This window comes from Crinia signifera, chromosome 2 (genome assembly GCF_055691185.1).
Source record: "Crinia signifera chromosome 2, ASM5569118v1, whole genome shotgun sequence".
Taxonomy (NCBI): Eukaryota; Metazoa; Chordata; class Amphibia; order Anura; family Myobatrachidae; genus Crinia; species Crinia signifera.
The window spans coordinates 352,570,748-352,591,047 of record NC_139218.1 but is presented as its reverse complement, the minus strand read 5'-3'; the positions used below and the strand labels follow the sequence as shown (position 1 = coordinate 352,591,047).

At 44.4% G+C, this 20,300-nt stretch overlaps 1 protein-coding gene across 1 annotated transcript in view; it reads right to left on the bottom strand.

Annotated features, from left to right (window-relative positions):
* Positions 1-1,360: 1,360 nt before the first annotated feature.
* The window catches only part of ALG5 (ALG5 dolichyl-phosphate beta-glucosyltransferase), a 39,109-nt gene continuing 20,169 nt past the window's right edge, over positions 1,361-20,300 (bottom strand). Inside the window, exons 6-10 of the mRNA XM_083169772.1 lie at positions 18,270-18,383; positions 17,806-17,865; positions 16,614-16,765; positions 4,349-4,434; positions 1,361-2,405 (exon numbers count right to left, since the gene is read on the bottom strand). Coding sequence (XP_083025898.1) covers positions 2,290-2,405; positions 4,349-4,434; positions 16,614-16,765; positions 17,806-17,865; positions 18,270-18,383 — 528 coding nt within the window. The 3' untranslated portion in view covers positions 1,361-2,289. The remainder of the gene's footprint in view (positions 2,406-4,348; positions 4,435-16,613; positions 16,766-17,805; positions 17,866-18,269; positions 18,384-20,300) is intronic.

Below are 20,300 nucleotides of genomic sequence, written 5' to 3'. Positions count from 1 at the left end.
GCCGAGGAGGAAGAAGGGGACCAGAGGTGCTGGCGCTGCTGAAGATGGGGGCGGGCTGGCTTTTACCTCCCTGCTCTGTGTGGCGCTATACGGAGCAGGGGGAGTGAGCACTGAGCAGCACTTCAGGGGAGGGAGAAGGGGAGGCAGCGGGGCGGTCAGCCGGGCTCAAAGTGGCTAGTCTTTTAGCCCGGCGGCCGTGAGGGGCATACACACACAACGATGATGGCTGATAAACCAGCCATCAATGCTGGTAAAACCAGCAGACGGGGGATTTTGCTAGCGATGATGCGGGAGCGCGCATCATCACTAGTCTACCACCGGTGGCCCATACACACTGAGCGATTTTCAGCTGAAAATCGCTCAAAATGGCCAAAATGAGCGATTTTCAGCTGAAAATCGTCTAGTGTGTATAGTATACGCAGTAGTGATAAACTGTCCATCATATTGCATAGTGTGTATGTTGGCTGTGATAGTATAGAGCAGATGTCATGGTTATTATGCCAAGGAGGTAGGTGTAATATAATTTTTTAAATATAATAAAGCATCTACAGTACTAGCAGGCCATGTGAAACAGAATGGCCACAAAAAAAAGGCAAGAAAGAAAGATTAGAAGATGTAGAGGAAAGAAGACTACAAGTCCATACACCCTTGGCAATTATGCCCAGCGTGTATGGACAGTGATGATCACGGTCATCGCTGGGGGAAAAGCCGCTCAGGGCATACACACTGAGCGGCTTTCCCCCTGTCTGGAGCAATCAGTAGGTGGGGGGGGGGGGGTTTAGGACAACTGCCATCCTCAAAGCCGCTCATCTGCTGGTAATACCGCCAAACTTAGTGTTTTGATCGGCTTTCAGCTCAAAATCACCCAGTGTGTATGGGCCTTAAGTAAATATACAGCCCGTTAACATCAGACAATTTTTTTTTTTCTTATACATTCAGCATGACCCAGCCAAGGATGGGTTAAAAATACTACAATGAGAATGTATCTATAGATGATACATACTGTACATATTCACATATAAATGTGAAAGAACAGTGACGCTTTACTCAAAATCTTTACTTGCTCTGGATTATTGGCTCTGTATGGCAATGTACATTTGTATATTTTGTTTTAGACTACTTTTACGTCATGAACGGATCTGGAATAATCAAATAGTTTGCATGAATTGTCAGTTTGTATGCTACTAAATCTTTTCATGTGTTTGGGTTGCAAAGTGAAATATAGGTGTCTTACACAACATAACTATTAAGCAGCTGCAACAATTTCAAAGACAGAAAAACAACTTGTCAAAAGTGAAGCCAAACAAGCCATTTCAAAGACAAATCAGAACAGTTTCATGTAGTCTGGATAAGGCCAACAGACAGGGAGGCAAAACGGTTTATTGGAAAAAATAGTGCAAATATCACACGTGTTTTAACTCAAAATCTGATTGGTCCCTCTAGCTTACAGCATAGATATGTTACTATGCAGTATTGGGTAAGCCTGATGTATGCACTGTTGTGCCCAGCGGTTGGCAATCACATATGCAACCCGCCTATCAAGAGCTTTAATTAAGGTCTCAGACTTCTTATAGGCCCATGCTACAGACTAATGCATTGTGGAACATACAATAATAATAATTTAGCGGAGAGGTGGAACTACCATTTGTGCAGCAGGTACAGTGCACCGGGGTCCTTGAGGATTAAGGGGCCCACTGCTGCCCCTTGCACAATCTTCCAGTCACCCACTGTGTTTCCCTGTCACACTCTGCCTCCCCCTGCCTCTCCCTGACACCCACTGCCATGTTGCATCTTGAGAAATTGTGTTGAGGTGAAGGACTGGGGCCCAAATTATATATTTGGCTCACCACCCTCAAGTTCCGACACTGTTTTAGAGCTATTCTGTGGTCGGGTCTCTTATTTTTCCTCATACATAAGGCTTCTCAAAAACAGGGATGAATACTTGGATAAAGCAACATTAATCTACTTCTATTTAAAGCTTATTTTTGGAGACTGGTCAGCAATGTTGCCTTTACATAAAATATTTCAATAGAATACAATGACCTTTTCAATGCACAGCTTTTTTCTTTTTTTTTATATGTAAACGGAACAGACAATAATAAATGTATCCAGAAACAGGAAGTCAAGGCCATTTGTAAAACTGCATTGCCGTCGCTCAGTTCATCTACCACCATTGTTTTAATACACCATAAAATGTAGTTCTGCATCGGCATAGGACATGTGTGACAATCTCATCCACCAACTTCACACCAAGAAGCCGCCATGTTTTCATCAGTACATTAATAAAACTTAATTTAATTTGCCAGTTGTATCTAACTTCCAGACACCGGTCAGATAACGTAAGCGTATAAAAAGGAGATCTCGTCCCATCTGCAACCAGCTCCAGAAAGGCACCAGCTTGGACCCTGCATTAGGAACAATAATACTGAATGAGGTTATCAAAACACAAAATATTCAAACACATTTATACACATACTATTTACATAAAAACAACAACAACAAAAAAAACAACGATTCCAATATAGGAACCACTGTATAAAAAGTGCTGTTGTGCTACAGTAGACTTCTAGAGTTGGTAAAATTAAGCTTTCTGGGGCACCTTCAACTGAAACCTGAAAAAACTGAACTGAGAGCAAGTTTTGCAGTAATAATCCTCGATATAAAACAAACCTAAACCAATATAACACCAATAATATAAAATTAATAAAAAAAGTGCTCCAATTTACAATATAATTATAAAGCAAGTGAAAACTAATTTCTACGCAAAAGCATAAAAAGCAAGAAAATGTACTTCTACACTAAGGGCCTGATTCTGAATCACTTGCAAAAGCAAATTCTCTCTCTAATGGACAAAACCATGTGCACTGCAGGTGGGGCAGATGTAACATGTGCAGAGAGAGTTACATTTGGGTGGGGTTTGTACTTACTGAAATCTATATTGCAGTGTAAAAATAAAGCAGCCAGTATTTACCCTGCACAGAAACAAAGTAACTCACCCAAATCTAATTCTCTCTGCACATGCTACATCTGCCCCACCTGCAGTGCACATGGTTTTGTCCATTAGAGAGTGAATTTGCTTTTGCAAGTAAACCAGAATCAGGCCCTAAATGAGCACAGACATAATTCTTACCTCATTGTACGCCTACATTGTGCTTGATCTTTTAACTTTTTTGTATATTTATTACTATACTACATAATACAACAAATACAAATAAGAATTATATTAGGATAAACGGTTGGTGTTCCTGTGATATCAAATTGTCTCCTTAGCCTTCAGGAAGGGATCTGGATGGGTTATGGGTCAATGGGTCGACCCACCAAAGGTTGACATGCATCAGGTTGACTGCAGATGGTCTATATGGCTTAGGGCGAAGCTTGAAATAAGTCGACATGCTTAAGATCGACATGGATGGAAGGTCGACACAAGCATTAGGTCGACTAGGTATGTCCAAAGTATGGCCCTCCAGCTGTTTGTGAAACTACAAGTCCCATCATGCCTTGCCAGTTTTGCTATTAGGGAATGCTAAAACTATGACAAGGCATGCTGGGATGTGTAGTTTCACAACAGCTGGAGGGCCACAGTTTGGACATGCCTGGTGTAGACAGTCAAAAGGTTGACATGGGTTTTTCACTTTTTTGTCCAGAATGTCAACACTGTATCGGTGCACCGCTGCGCTCGGATTGCTTCGGGCACGGCGTCTTGCTACGCTCGGCACAATTCAATCCTCCTTCCATGCCCTAGTGGATGGCGGGGCATGATACAGCACTGTCGACCTTTTGACTAGACCTAATGCTTGTGTTGACCTAACGACCATGTTGACCGATTTCAGGTGTCAACCTTCAGTGGTCGACCCAATGACCGTATACTTCTGGATGATAGGTCAACAGTCAATACGACAACATGGTAAAAGGTTGACATGTTTCATACTTTGACATTCCCAACTGAAATCCACATGAATGGTAAAGTTGCAGAGTATAGCGACAGCAGAGCGAGACACCTTTCCCCGAAGCATGATGAGCCAGGTGAGGTGAACCTGTACACTAATTTTGGGTACAAGGGGCCAGATTCTCTAAGCTTCTAAAGTGATAAAATGTAGAGTGATAAACAGCCGGCCAATCAGCTCCTCTCTGACATTTTTCAAACACAGTCTGTGACTTGGCAGGCAGGAGCTGATTGGCTGGCTATCACTCTCCATTTTATCACTTTTGAAGATAAGAGAATCTAGCCCATGAACTGAAGTCTACAAATTGACACCAGAACTCATGTCAACCATTTCCATGACATCCCTAATGTTCGACCCCCCTTTGGTCCTGTTGATTACAGCATATTCCTAAAGTGACCGCTTACCTTCAATTTCTGTCCAGTTCACTGCAACTTCTGCAACTGGGATCTTTAGGCATTGAGCTATATACAAGAGTTCCACATCAAACGCCCTGCAAACACAGGAGATACAATATAATGATCGAGCACTAATAAGAAATGTTCTTATTCTATTCATCTAACTACAATAAGGGAAGGTAATTACTCTAATTAGAACAATATCTGCACAGTGCAATCAATGTTCTACAATTGTATTTATTTAACTACAGTATTGCCTTAATGAAAAAAACTAAACAGATTTACACTGGTGCTCTCTGCATATCTAACACACACACACACAATGTAGACCATAGATTTAACATAAGAGATCTAGCTTCATACGTAAATGCAGAAAATAAAGATCAGTTTTACTCCTATTCTGTACAGAACACTGATGTTACTAAATATTCCAAACCCACCTCAGCCGGATTCAGAGGTGGGCAGCCCTAGCGCTGGTTTCCAGAGTCACGTGTGTGTGCGCAGCCTTCCCTTGGTTCACTAGCATGCTCCAGAATATACAAGCTTTGAGATGCCCACTTTCTGGATCCCTGCATGATACAACACTGGCGATGGTTCTAGATTAGTCCACCATTGGCACTTGGATCTGCCTATGGCATGTGCAGTGCCTCCGTCTGAACATGGCCTCTGTGCAAGTGGCTAGTCAGAGAACATGGCTGCTTTCATCGATAAACCTAGAACACTCCGGTTTGCATATACTCAGGTGCCTCGTTACCTCAATAGCAAGTTCCTTAAATCATTGGCAGTTTTATCATACTGGGTAAATATCTTGCTTCGAAATCCACATGAACTGTACGCCCTACACAAATAATTACCCATCCACAATTTTGTGGAAATGCACTGAAAAGCCTTGAACAACTGTTGTCATGTACCTCGCTGTATCTCCTACACCAGGGCTCGACAAACCCCGGGGGCCAGGTCGCCACAGCGACCAGATTCTGCTTCCCGGCGACCAGATTTTCTGAAGCAGAATCTGGTCATGGCCGGGTGCACTTGCGGTAACAGTCGGGCAGAGAGGCTTTCAATCTACCTGGCTGTATGACAGCTAGTTCCGATGTCGATCCCTAAGGAGCAGGTCCACCGCGGCATCGGGAGTTAATCAGTTTGCGGTGGGGTAACTGTAATGCCTTAGCTGCTCGTGCCTCCCTGTAACGCTTTAGCTGCTCAGAGCCACCCCACTGCCGCGTACCAGAGCCGCCCCACTGCCGCGTACCAGAGCCGATCCCACTGCCATCCAACAAAGCTCCCTTTCTCCGGCGCAACTCTCACCCGGACGCACTGACAGACACCCAAAGCCTGCCTGTCGGTGCTGCTCTCTCTGTCACTGCCTGCTAGAGAGAGTGTCCAGCACTGCAGGTCTGGGTCCACCTCCGCTCTGTGCTGAGCGCTGGGAGATCTCAGACATTCCTCTCCAACACTCGGAGGCTGAGACTCCTGAGAGGAGCATCTGCTGAGGGGACCAGGTACTAAGCACAGTGTGTGTCAGGGTCCGGAGGAGAAGCCCTACAGGCTACAGCACGATATGTGTCAGGGAGAGGAGGCTCTACAGGCTGCAGCACAATATGTGTTAGGGAAGAGAGGCTCTGCAGGGTGCCATTTCAACCCCTATCCTCTCTCACTGTACAGGCTGCCTAAAGAACGCATCCGCATACAGCGCCAAACTAAGAAATAACCCATTATTCTAAATACCTCAGCCAGACTGGACAAACCACATCCTGTGCTGGAGGGTCCAAATAACACTTGGAAATGCTGCTTCCGGTAGTCTGGGGACCCGCTCATCCTCCAGGCCACTCGCAAGACAGAGGTGTAGGTATCGTTCATCAGAGGGGGAAGAGAGGGGAGTCAGGGACAGCAGACTCAGTGTGCCCCTGGTCCCTGCATGTGTGTGACTGGAAAGTGACCCCCCCTCCTCCAGAAGTTGCCACTGGAAGGAGAGAGCTGCATTAGTTGAGTTAAGAACTTGAAGTGTGTGAGCTGTGAGGGCCGGGGGGGAGAGTAGTGTCAGGGTCAGAGCTGCATCCAGTATGGAGTAGGGGGGAGGGGGGGGAGGCTGCATCAGGGGCAGAGCTGCATTGGGTATGGCGTCAGTGAGAGAACTGCATCAGGGGTATGGCATCAGTGGGAGAGCTGGGACAGGGATATGGCCTCAGCAGGAGAGATGCGTCAGGGGTAAGGGATATATAATTAATTTCACTGTTGCCATGTGGGGGGAGCAAAATTTATAGTTACGCCACTGCACAGTCGACCTGCTTACATACAGCCGGGTGGATTTATGACTTTTATGCCTGGCTGTTACCGTTACCATGGATGGTGGAGGGATAATTCCCCATAGAAACAAGAATGTTAACCCCATTGCAACTAGCATGTTAACCCCTGGCAGAGCATGTAACTCCTGGTAAAGAGCATGCAACACCTGGTATCAAGCATGTAACTCATGGGAACGAGCATGTAAGTAAGCAGAATGTATGTGGCATAATATGTAATAGGCATTATGGCGTGTGGTGTAATAGGTCATAGGTATTACGGTGTGTGGCATAACGTATAATGGGCATTATGGCATGTGGTATAATATGTAATGGGTGTGTGGCATGTGTAATAGGCATTACAGTGTAAATTTTTGGTGCGCGGCTTTGGCAAGCACTGTCCCTATTTTTAGTTTGTCTGGCTCCTACTTTTTCATCCTGGCTCCTAGATTTTAAAGAAATTTGTCAAGCCCTGTCCTACACTATTACCTGGAGTGGCCTGATGTGGAAAGTTTTTTGAACAAGCAACTGGGCTTTATATACACACACAAAATAAATTTTCCATTACAGTGTACGTTAAAAAAACCTATAAAATATGAAAGATAGTCACAGGAAGTGTCAAAAATATAAAGAGTGGGTCCTTCCCACTGTGCAAGATTATATCAATCAATTAAGACATAGGGGGATACTCAATCTCTGTCGATTATTTCTGACAGGGCAGTTTTTTAACAAAATGGCTGCACTTTCGCTGAACCACAAACTTTCCGACAGCCAGAACATTGAATTCTGGTTGTCGAGTTACAGTTGGAAGAACCGAAAACGGCCCGGGATTTTGGCAGTCGGAATCCTGGACTGAATCCCCCCCCACAATCTATAGAACCAAACAATACAGAGCTGGACAAGCTCTATAACAAACCGGTAAATAATACATATATGAGTATGAGGTGCAGACTGGAGACAGAATATAGAGTGGTCCCTAATTATGAGAGCTTACTTTCTAAAGCAGGGGTTACCAGCTACGGTTCTCAAGGCACACTCATACCCCTTGCCCACTGCTCCCAAATCCTGGGTTATTGACATGATAAACCAGTAGCGGTTTAGTGGAAAAAGATTTAACCCAGGTCCAGTGACCCAGGGAACACAACCCAGCTAGCTTGCAGGTCCCAGGATGGACCGAATAAAGAGGTAAGCTAGTTTGACCTGTTACCAGTTTACAGAATAGGAAAAGCTGGTGCTTGGAAATTCTCTCATCCCCGTGCACCGAGACAGTACCTATGTGAAGTGATGTTGCCGGCCTGGCACTGAGCTGGGTCCTGCTGATATCCCTTGCAGACTATCAGCCAGGTTGCACCCACTTTGGACCAGTTTTACAAAGTCCAGAATATGACCTGGTTATAATCTAAATGGATAGCCATACTTCAGCACAGGTGTCTTAATTAGTGCCTCAGCATGGATATAACTAAAACCTGGACTCCTGGTGTGCATTAAGGACATCACTTGTACAGAGGGAGAAGGCAATGGCTGTAGTAAAGTAAGAGGTTTTGAAGAGTACTTGAAAGATGATATGTTTGGTGAAAGTCTGATAAGGTGGGGTGAGGATGACACAGGAGAAGACAACACCTGATCTTATTTGATCTACGGTGACCATAACACTTTGGTTTTTAAGTCAACCTGTAATAAAATCTAAATTAGACTTTCTCATGCATGGCAAGCTACAAAGGAAAGACAGAGGGGTATATTCAATTAGCCACGGTAAACTGCCACAGCTACTTGACCCAGTCCGGGGCTATCCAATTAGCCTTGATGCCGCCAAAAAGAAAAAAATCCTTGTAAAAAATGCCCTAAGGTTTTCCCGATACAGATTTGTACTGCAGCTGCACACGGGACGCAGCATACCAAGCTACTGCTTCTGCTATGCATTCACTTCAATGGAAGCCTATGGGCCCCCGCCATTGCTAAATTATACATCCAAATTCAGAGATTAACTTGTTTATACCATTGGAACTTCTCACAGTGTGATGTAATCCTCTGTTCAAGAGAACTAAATCAATTGTATTTATAATCCTCTCTAAAAGGCGGAGTAGTTCCTTACTATCCATGCAATAGGATATCCATTTATATATTAAGACCAATTTTCAAAAAAATACATTCTATTTAAATGATAGGTTCATGCTCATCATCACTTCAAGATAAAAAGCAACAGGTATTTTATATGTCTAATCCGTTTAAAGTGAGGCTTTTATCTACAATAGACGGGCACAGAAAAATGCAAAAGATAATCATTCTGTTAAGAAATAGAAGAGATTACATTAGGGAACCGCCGTTTATTTTTATCAATACCCTAGGAGACAAAAACAAACAAATTGCAGAAATGGGAACAGAGATCAATAACAAACAATGGGGCAGATGTATTAAGCCTTAACAAGAGATAAATGTAAGGTTGATAACTAGAGATAAACATCCAGCCAATCAGCTCCTTACTGACTTTCTTCAAATACAGCCTGTAACATGGTAGTTAGGAAGTGATTGGTTGGACGTTTATCTCTCTTTACCAACCTTGCATTTATCTTTTGTTAAGGCTTAATACACCTGCCCCAATGTTCTTTTAAAAGTTTCTCTTGTGGCACAACACTTTAAAGTTGTTGTTTTTTTGTAATAAATGGAAAAAACAAAAGTTTAATTCTGAATGCCAACATCAACAAAATATCCTCTAAAAATGCCAGCATCGCTCACATTTATTATACAAATTAAAAAACTGTTGCGTTAAAAAAAATATATATATATCTATACTATATATATATATATATATATATATATATTTATTAGTAAGGCACTCATATGCCAAAGGGGCAAACATTCCCATTCACAGTACATGCCACCACACCAACTCATTAAAAATAGTATCATACACAATTCAAGTAGAGACCGACTCTCCCATATACAAAATACAGTTCGACATAGCTAGACATTGGCTTTCTGTTGTGCAGTGTAAACAAACATTAAAGCAACAAAATTGTTGCATTGTATGCAAATATTCCAAAATATAGAAAAAACAAACAAAAAAAAAAAAAAAACAGGATTTTCCAAATTCTTTTGGTCCCAGCATCCATGGCAGGGTTCCACCACCAGCAAATACTAGAGAATTGTGGACCATTCCTCAGGAGGCATGGGGTCACAGTTATAGGGCATACACACAGTTCTATTTTTTTTATCGATTTTGCTTATATAAAGCATTGGAGTTAAACCATTTTTATCCCGATCAGGAGTAAAAGGGGTGGGGGAATGAATTTGATCATATCTATATCTATCTCTCCATCTGTCTAGTGTCCATGTGTAACTGGAACACTGCCATCTGCTGGCAGCGAGTGAAACTACATCTCTCTCACATATGGGGGTATTCAATGCCCTGACGGCTAGCTTTCGATGGCAAGAAGTGTCGATAGCTTATCAGTGTATTCAACTCACTCCCTTTCACTCGCTTTTTCTACCTCGCCTGTTCCCTGAGGAGAGGTGGACACAGCGAGTTTGGCCATTAAAACGGCAGGGCTCGCCACAACATGCAGTGGACTCATTGCATTTGCGCCGAACCTCACCGTGTAAGGGGGATCGTTTAAGACTCAGGCATGTCCAAACTATGGCCCTCCAGCTGTTGTGAAACTACACATCCCAGCATGCCTTGCCACAGTTTTGCTATTAGGGAATGCTAAAAATATGGCAAGGCATGCTGGGATGTGTAGTTTCACAACAGCTGGAGGGCCATAGTTTGGACATGCCTGTATTAAGTCCTCTCGCTGCAAGGATTTGGCGCTTACATTGAATATGGAGAGAATACAGCGAGGTGGTGTGATGGCGAGAATGGCCATCCTCACTGTACAAACCACCTTGCCGGCCGCATTGAATACCCCGAACAGAAACACAGAGGCAATCACACTTATAGGAACACAGAGGCAATCACAAGGTAGCAGACTAGCTTTTGAAGCTTTTGCTTTGAGCGGGTTTAGCTAGTATGGAATATGTGCTCTATGTTTAATATCCTTTTTTTCAGGATTCCAATAAAACATGGAAACACAAACGAAGACTGGAGTAATTGCAAACACATCCCCTCTAGCAAAAGAACAGCATACTCTATAATGGAGGAGGTCTAAACCATACGCAATACTGAGACTACAATGTTTACTTAGAGATCGCAAGTCAACTCCTGGAGACAGGAACTTTGTTAATATTTAGAAAATACCCACACATGCTAATCCCAGGAAAGGGGAATGCTAACAATCTGCTAGTAAAGTTAAAAAATAGAAGATCCAGCTGCACATCCTGTGATCCTGGCTGCACAAATACCCACCGGCCCACCGTGTAATCCTGGCTTACAAGATCTAAACTGCTATAGGACTACAAGTCTCAGCGCGCACCATCAGTTCACTGGCCACTGCACTTGTTTGTTTTGACAAGATGAAACAGTAAAATGAATAATATAAAAAAAAAAAAAAATCATTCACTTCTATGTATGAATTGGATAGTTGATGAGATTATTAAAAGTGGTCTCATTAAAAATTGTATTTCCATTCACTTGTATGATTGACTTGTCCAAGTGTATTAACATGCTTGCGTTTTGCTTCTATTCAAAGTGATTGAGGGTGACAATGGAGCCCCAGAGTACCATGGCAGCCATATTTAAATCCAACTGGTACTGGTATCACACCGTTCTCCCTCCTTTTTAGCAATGCATTTTGATTTACATAGAATTTTAGTCAGCAGACGCTGCTTGTGCATCCTCTCTACGTTTAAAAAAAAAAAAAAAAAAAAAGTAAGACTCATTTTAACAGAAAAATCCGACCAATAATACTTATTTGAATGCTATATAAAAAGAATGGTCTTCTTATTAATGTTATTGCAAGTGAAGTTTGGATATTGCTAGAAATGCATATCACATTTGTTTTGTATGAACGTCTTTAGTTATGAAGGGTCTCCTGCATTCCAGCAGGTATCACCAATACAATGTTCAGCCACCTCGCACTTCAAATGAGGCAAGTTTCTCACTAAGGGTGGGATGTACCAAAAGTCTGTTTTTGGGCTTTGGCTGCATTTCCCACATGTACTAAGTTCCGGACACCGGGGCTTCAGTGCAGAGGGTAACACATAGAAATGTGTCCTCATATCTAGTCTCAATGCACCATGAGAGGTCTGGCATGAGCGATTTGACCGGTCCTGTGCAACTACGTTAGCATCGGATATCTTTTTGCCAAAATGGCATCTTATTCGCACCAATATATAATTAGACTGCACAAGCAGCTTCTGCTAATTAAAATGTGCAGCATGCCAATATTTTGTGTACCACCACTTCTGCCTCTGTGTGAAATGGAACGTTACAATGTTATCTAGGAATACACTAACGTAGCATTCAGTATGCATATACAGCTGAGGCCCCCCAGGAGGGGTATCAATCATTAGGTCACCAGCAAGTAGGTCGACATTGAAAAAGTCAACATAAACATTCTTCGCTTGTCTTTCTTCGGGCACGGTGCCTCACTAGGCTCGCCACACTATTCTATTCTACCACCAGGCCCTAGTGGATGGTAGGGCATGAAATACCGGCTGTCGGCACAAGTCGTGTCGACATGGACACCAAAACGTACCACCACGTTCGCTCGCCATGCTTCGGGCATGGTGCATCGCTACACTCAGCACACTATTTTATTCTCCCGCCACGCCCTAGTGCCTTGATGGCTAACCTCGACACTCCAGCTGTTGTTGAATTACACATCCCAGCATGCCCTGCATCAGAGCTGGAGTGTCAAGGTTAGCCATCAAGGCCCTAGTGGATGGTAGTGCATGGAATACCACCTGTCGGCACATGTTGGCTCAAAAAAGTTAAAAACCCCATGTCGGCCTAAAGACCCTGTCGACCTTAAGTCATGTTGACCTAATGACCGTATCCCCACAGAATATAGACATGCCACATCTCATTTTATTTAGAATAAGCTGCTTCTGCTACCTAATTGCATTCTTTTGCATATAAAACGTAGGTGCTACCAAGTCATACCACAGCATGAAATGACTAAAATCCAGGGGATACAAGATGTAATTGGACACATCTCTAGCAACTAACAGCATCTAGCTATTAAATGAAAGTAAGTCGCCCATCAGTTGCTAAGGGCAACGTCTCCATTTCATTATTTTTGAAAGATTAATACATCTTCCCCTTAGGAAGGGAATCCACAAATGCAATGGATGCTGTTCATATAGATGGGGAAATGCCTCATGTGACTGACCATATTCCCCGTAAAGTCCACTTTTAATGCAAACTGCTCCCCATACATACACGAGAATAATCTGCAGAATGGACTAACGTACTCTGTGCATGGTTCCTCTACGCAATGTTTTCAGAGCGTTGCTTGGCAACCAGATCATGTTATGGTCAACATGTGCAGTCCCAGTCTTTGTTTAATTGCACAGAGTAATTGTTATGATTGGCAAGATGTCCTAAGGCAACATTATATTACATATGGCAGCGTTAGCCTCATGACGAGCGCTTATTCCAATGTACTAATTAATCCTCAAACTCACACAGCGTGCAACAATTTGTTCTTTACCATCAGGTTACACAGTTATAATAAACAGCTTGCGAGACGAGGCTCAGATGAACATGTAATAAGGGGGAGAAGAATGAAACCTTCTTAATGATGGGAAAAAACGACCGTGTTTGTTTTATTACCGGTCCCAATTGTAAAGTACCACAGAATTTAGAAGGCTAGATACCGCTCTCCCTCACAACTCATAATATTATCCATACATTAAACACTGCTCTTAAAAGGACATGTCGAATATAAGTTACCCATAACAGATAGGTCTTACTTGCAGGGTTAATATGTTGGCGTGTATAGAGAACTGCTAATAGCAACCCCAAATACATTTTTAAAGGTTGCAGAAGACAATTTAGATAAAGATGTGGTTGTGGAGAAGGGAACATACTTCAGGCCAGTGATACCATTAACACGATACTTTAGGGTGGGATGTCTGAAGAGGCGTGGATCAATGACCAATCAATAGATCATGTTGGCCATATGGCCAACATGCAGCAGGTTACCTGGGTCAAGAGAGCAACACGTCGTCATAAAAAACGTAGACAATTGAAAGGTCGACAAATTACATGTGTTGTAATTTTGTTAACCCCATGTAATCCAAAAGTAGTGTAGACATGTACCCTCTCGAGCATGCTTCACTTGCCCTAAATTCGACAAGGTTACTGTTCTATTCCCAATCGCAGGCCATGTGGATGGTAGATGAAAAGGCTGGGGGAAAAAAACAAGCATAGAAGCCTGTAAAGGGTGCATAGAATCATTATGAAAGATTTTCAGTAAAAGATTGGGTACTTGTGCAGTTTAACAGCGGCAGCTTACGCCGTCAGCGTAGTGTTCCCACGGCCAGCATAGTTAGCGTAATCAGTCAGAAGTAGTGTAGTGTCCCCACGGCCGCTTAAGCGTCCCTGGCTACGTTATCAGAGTAGGCTGCCGCTGTGAAACTACACAAGTAACTACCGTACTGTTGCCGGGAACAGCATCTCTGTCCCTGCCGTCCCTGGCAAGACTAGTCAGTGCCTCTCTCACATTGCCAGCGCCAGCATGACCCCCTCTCTTTGGCGGAGAGGGGATCATGCTGGCGCTGGCGGAGAGACTCAGATGCTCCAGCAATGAAATGCTCCTGTGTCCGAGTAGCTATTACGGCAGGGTACAGCAACCCTGCCTACAGGGTTAGGGGTTCTGTAGCGCCTTTTCAAACCCCCACTATCCACGGCAGCCTGGAGAGTGGCGAGCAGGGGGCGCATTACACGTCCTCCCGACCTTTTCATACCCCCACTATCCACGTGGAGTTTATTTTATATAGTGTGCCCAATGCGTGGCGAGCCCCGTGGATTACCTAGCAAGTAATCCACGTCCCCTCACGGAGCTCGCCCCGCTTCGGGCTCGGTTCCTCGCCACACTATACAAAGTCAACTCCATGCCGACGTGGATAGTGGGGGTATGAAAAGGTCGGGACGACGCGTAACGAGTGCGCTCCTTCGGGCTGCCGGGGATAGTGGGGGTTTCAAAAGGCGCTACAGAACCCCTAACCCTGTAGGCAGGGTTGCTGTACCCTGTCGTAATAGTCACTCAGACGCAGGGGCGTCTCATTGCTGGAGCATCTGAGACGCTCCTGCATGTCAAACAGATGGAGCACCTCTCCGCCGGCCCCAGCACGATCCCCTTGACGCCAAAGAGAGGGGATCATGCTGGCGCCGGCGGTGAGAGGAGCGGAGTAGACTTGCCAGGGACAGAGATGCAATTCCTGGCAACAGTACGGTAGTTACTTGTGTAGTTTCACGGCAGCAGCTTACGCGGATAATGTAGCTTAGGCTGCCGCCGTGAAACTACACAAGTACCAAACATTGCTCCCTTAGTATAGGTTATTAGTTGTGGAAACTAGTGGGTCGCTGGGAAAAAATTGGGGTCCTACCTGACATTTTCTGGGTCCCAAATAAATAAAGCCTCCTCTCCCCCTTTCCCCCAGCATGGCACATACAGAAGCCTCCTCCTCTCCCCAACATGGCATATACCCCAATGGTGGGCCCGAGCCTATTTTTTTTTGGTAAGTAAATATAGATTTGGGTGCCCCTCTCTGTGGCTATTGTGGGTCAGGAGAAATTAACAATTGGCCCACTCACATAAAGCAAGATACATCTACTAGAAAAGCCATAACCTCGGAACAGGGACAGTGTAAACCCAAAGGCGCGTGCCAAAAATTTAGGGCAGGGGCGTTGCCATATAATAGTACAAATTCACATGACACTACACAATCGTGCCACTTATACACATGGTAATGATCCAGTACTCCTGTCTATACGTACTGTATGATGCCTCCAGTAGTGTCCCTCACACAATGCCATTTACAAATAACCCTAACAGGGCCACTTACATTAACTTCAGTTGACTGATGCAGAGGATGATGGTGAAGCCGCCATAAGGGGAGAGGAGCACACTCCTGCTCCTGCTCCTCTCTTGGTGTGATATTTAAAAAAGGCAGAGGAGGGGAGGAGAGATCAGGGGTTTGGGATTGTTCTGTTTCCCCCTCCACAGTACCTCCAGTGCAGCGGCAGTGTTGCCGCTGAGTGTCCCGCTACTGCAGAACGGTGCTGGGTCTCCCTCTTGCCGGGACCCTCCTGCTCCTTTAGATCAGGGCCATCTCCTCCTCCTCCAGTGGCACTAGGTCTCCCTCCTGTTGGGACCCCTGCTGCTGCAGAGTTGTACCCTGTCCCCTCCTCCTGTGGCGCTGGGACCCCTCCTCCTGCAGAGCTGTGATAGGTCACATCCTCCTACAGGGCAGAGCGGCGCTCCCCAGCTCTGGGTCTCTCTCGTCATCAGCGGTGGGTCTCCGGCACTACCCGCTCTGGGAGTCTGAGCACTGACAATACGGGGACACAATGCAGGGTGACACATGGTGATCTGGATGGAATGCGTCCAAGGGGACACAGACATACCTAAAAAAGGAGTCCCAGGTAATCAATAGAGGGTAAAATACTCAGTATAGCGAGTATTTGCAAACCCTGTAAGCCATATCTGAAGCAAAAGACTGCCACGGTCATGGAAGTAGATTATAAAGGTGGAGTACATATGTTTAGTAACAAACAAAACAACTGTCCTCCTTCTAGACTTCTGAAAAATGCTGAAATGCAGGACGTTCATTCCATAGAAATGCTGTGTGGGATTGTGCAGCATTCTCTTACATCAGACATGTCCAAACTATGGCCCTCCAGCTGTTGTGAAACTACAACTCCCATCATGCCTTGCCACAGTCTTCCTATTAGGGAATGCTAAAACTATGGCAAGGCATGCTGGGATATGTAGTTTCACAACAGCCGGAGGGCCACAGTTTGGACACACCTGCCTTACATAATCATGCTCTATATGCAGGTGTAGAAATACAGACCGTCTTTGACATAACAAAATGTGGGAACTCACCAACGATCAACATGTAGAGCTGTAAATGTGCGAGCAGCGGCCTCCCTCGTAAACAACTTGAACCCACATTGTGTGTCTTTAACCCCCCGGACACACAGGAACCAGACGAGGAAATGGAAGCCGTACATGAGAAAGGTTCTGAAGACAGAACGCTGAGAAACAAAAGCGGACAAGTTTCAGGCTTTGGACAGGTCATAATTTATTAGCTGGAGACAGCAATTCTATGTAGGGAAACAACTGACCAATCAAAAAGTAGCCACTTGGTAGGGTAAGCTGCAAGTGCTCAACCCACGCCTGTCATTTGCAGATGGCTGCGCATGATGTCATTCCATTTCTAGATGATCAAAATGTAGGTGAGTGTATCTGATGTCATAAAAGCCATGCTTGGCATATAGTACAGTGGAGATACAAATGATCTAGTTTACAATTTTGAAGATGCCATGCCGCTCCCCACCGCCAAGTGACTGGGACGCTCAAGCTTTTGAGACACTTGTACGTCTCCATCAGATGGAGCACCTCTCCACCAGCGATCGCCAACTAAGGGAATCTGGTGATTCCCAGCACTGGCTGAGAGGCGCTCCATCTGTACATCTATATAGGAATCAGAAAGGTTCAAGAAATGGTCAGTTTTACCCCTTAAAATCCATAAGATGTCCTTTCTGTAACACTACCGACAATATCTGTATGGTTGGTGGATAGATTACATTCCCAGGAAACACAATTGTGTGCATGGTAATGGTTCACATTAAATGTTATACATTTTAAAAGTAAAAAAATAAACTTTGAGAAACAGCACATTGTGCAATACAGGGTGATATGGTGCCTTATAATAACCATAGATCCAAAACGAAGTACTGTACTAACAACCAGGGAAAGATAAGTTAGAGGACCAATCAGCTTCTTGCTCATTTTTCAAAACAGCCTATAAGAGAACACTTAGGAACTGATAGGTTGGTACTCTATCCCGCTCCAAGCTTTAATAAAACTCCCTCTAAATTCGAAATTAACTACTGTACCACTAATAGCAGATTCTCCCTGCCATGTTTGCCAATTCACGTAATATTACATAAGCTCGGTACAACAGGAAAAGCAAATGAATTTCACAGTAAGACAGGTTTGTTTTCTGACAGAAAGTAAACTTAAATTAGTTCAGTTACTTAACGGTTTCACGGTCCCTTAAAATAATATTTACCTTTGCTATGGACTCGTCCTTCAGATGAGCTCGTGAGCCACAAGATATCGCCATGTTTTCCTAAGAGGGAAACAGACATTATTATGTAGAAAGGACTTACGCATCGGAGAACGGAATGAATGGCTAAAACTGGTCATGTGATTTCAGTAGTTACCTCTTTTTTGAAATTCTAAAAGCATTTAAATAGGCAACTGTTGGGTTTATGGGCAGTCTAAAGTTTTTGCACTGACAGTGCATTATTTATTGGCATAAAATGGATACACAAGTACTAACACAATAGGGCTTCAACTTGTGCATGTATAATACTACTTACAAATTATTTAGTTTGGACAATAATTGCTCAGATTTTTCGATCTTAAATGGTAAAAGTATAATTACTTATAAAGCACATGTTATTATAACTATTATTAATTGGAAAGTACTTTATCTAAAGACAGTTAAGCAGCAGTAAATTTATGACTTACTGGCCAGGGCTTCAGACTATTAAGTCCAATTTCCACATTTTCTAGATCTGCAAACTTAGTAGCTCCATCAGCATCGGCCATTAAAATGGTCTTTCCCCGCGACACGAGGACTCCCTGCAAATAAAGTATATTGAGATAATGCTGGAGTAGAGAAAAGACGAGATTCCAAACAAAATGTTTTACAGAGAAGAGACTTAGGCCGGTTTCACACACTCCGGCTCCTGCCGGACGGTGAAATCCCGCACGGCCAGGGAGCCGTGCCGCACACATTAGTTGTGAATGGACACTATTGTGTCCATTCACACGGGACAGCCACGACCTGGCCGCATGGTTGCAGCCGGATTCCGCCACTGGAAGGGACGGCTGCCGGGCTGTGGCCATCCCTTCCATGATAAACTAGTGTGTGCGGCACGGCTCCCTGGCCGTGCGGGATTTCACCGTCCGGCAGGAGCCGGAGTGTGTGAAACCAGCCTTACGGGACAGCCACCATGAGAAAAAAAAAAAAACGCTCATGGTGGTATATCCTAGTGTGAAAATAAAAGGCTACTATGCTTGTTAATACCACACGGCCTGATTCAGTAGCACAGGCACTGCACTAAAATTTGTTAATGGCACAGGAGTCATGTGTAAATAGATGCCTCCTGCCACGTTCTGTCATCTAAGTTACCCTCTGGTTACTTAAGAATGTCATGTTTTTCACCCAGACGGGGACTTAGCACACCCAGACGGGGACTTAGCACACCCAGAAAATATGTAAATCATGCGGCAGTTCAGGGGGCACTGCAACTGTCTTAGAAACAAAAGGAATAAATACTTCAGCGCTTTAATCACTGTGGGTGGGAGTGGGGGGGTGGGGGTCGGCTGTGCAAGCGGCAGGTGGCGTTCAATCCACATGCAACGCTGCATGTGGACCAGAATAGTGTCCTCAGTCTGGCCAGACAAATGCAGGTACCTGATTTCGGTCACACACCTTATGTGACCTTAGCTTTCCATGTCTCCTAGCTGCTGGTGCATGTAAGCAGTGAAGCAGCCATCTCCAGTATCCACGGATCCAGACAATGCGGTTTTCCTGTAATGCTGCTCACATGAGGAGTGATCTTGCTCTTAGGTGCAAATCTTGCCTGTCCCTAACACTTTCCACACCTGCGGTTGGCGTCCGCGGCTTTCTCAGACAGAATGTGAGTGTATTGAGGAGTTTGCTCACACCATCTATTTAGAACCCCGTGAACAGTGGTTCAGCAGGCTCCGTGAAGGACCTGCGGATACCTGCATCAGATTGTTATACAGCCCACGCACCTTAAGTTTTTAAACGATTGGTTGTATCATTTAAAAAAAATATCTTACTCTGTGTGTGGGCACCTTTACAAAAGAGGCCAAAATGACAACGTGTGTGTGTGCCCCTTTACACCGTGCTTCTGTGTCAGTTGCAGGCGGTAAATAAGTAGCTTCTGGCTCAAAACTCTGGAGCTATGGCTTACTTAGCATTGGCTGTCATTTTACCACAAGAAAGAATTGATTGGCTCTCAGAACTTGGGGATTGATTCTCGTTTACTTACTATTTAGCAAGTTCGGCCCCATCTTGATGTTTTGGGGCCTGCACACGGCCATGGTCTATTATGTGCATGTGTATCTCCCCTTTGCGAAAGGCTTTGGTGACCTGCATAGTCGCCGCGCCATTCGCAAACATCAGGGTGGGCTGGGGGCAGACGGCAGCAGGGATCACTCAATGTTTTATGGGTGTCCCCAGGAAAACACTGAGCATTTCCATGGGCGAGCGGGCGGGCCGATGCCTGCTGGGGATGGGCGGCTGCCCTGTGTTAGCCCCAGTGCTTGCAAATAAAATAAAAATAATAAAAAAATAAAAATAATACAAAAATCAGATTCCACTGACTTCTATCTGCGAAGGCAGGAGAAATCAGTCATTGGTCAGCGACTATTGAATGATTTCTCCTGCAGGGGAGGTATGTGTGGGAATGTGTTTTCGTTACACATCCCCTCGCATGTTACCGAGTGGAATCGGCAGCGGTGGTG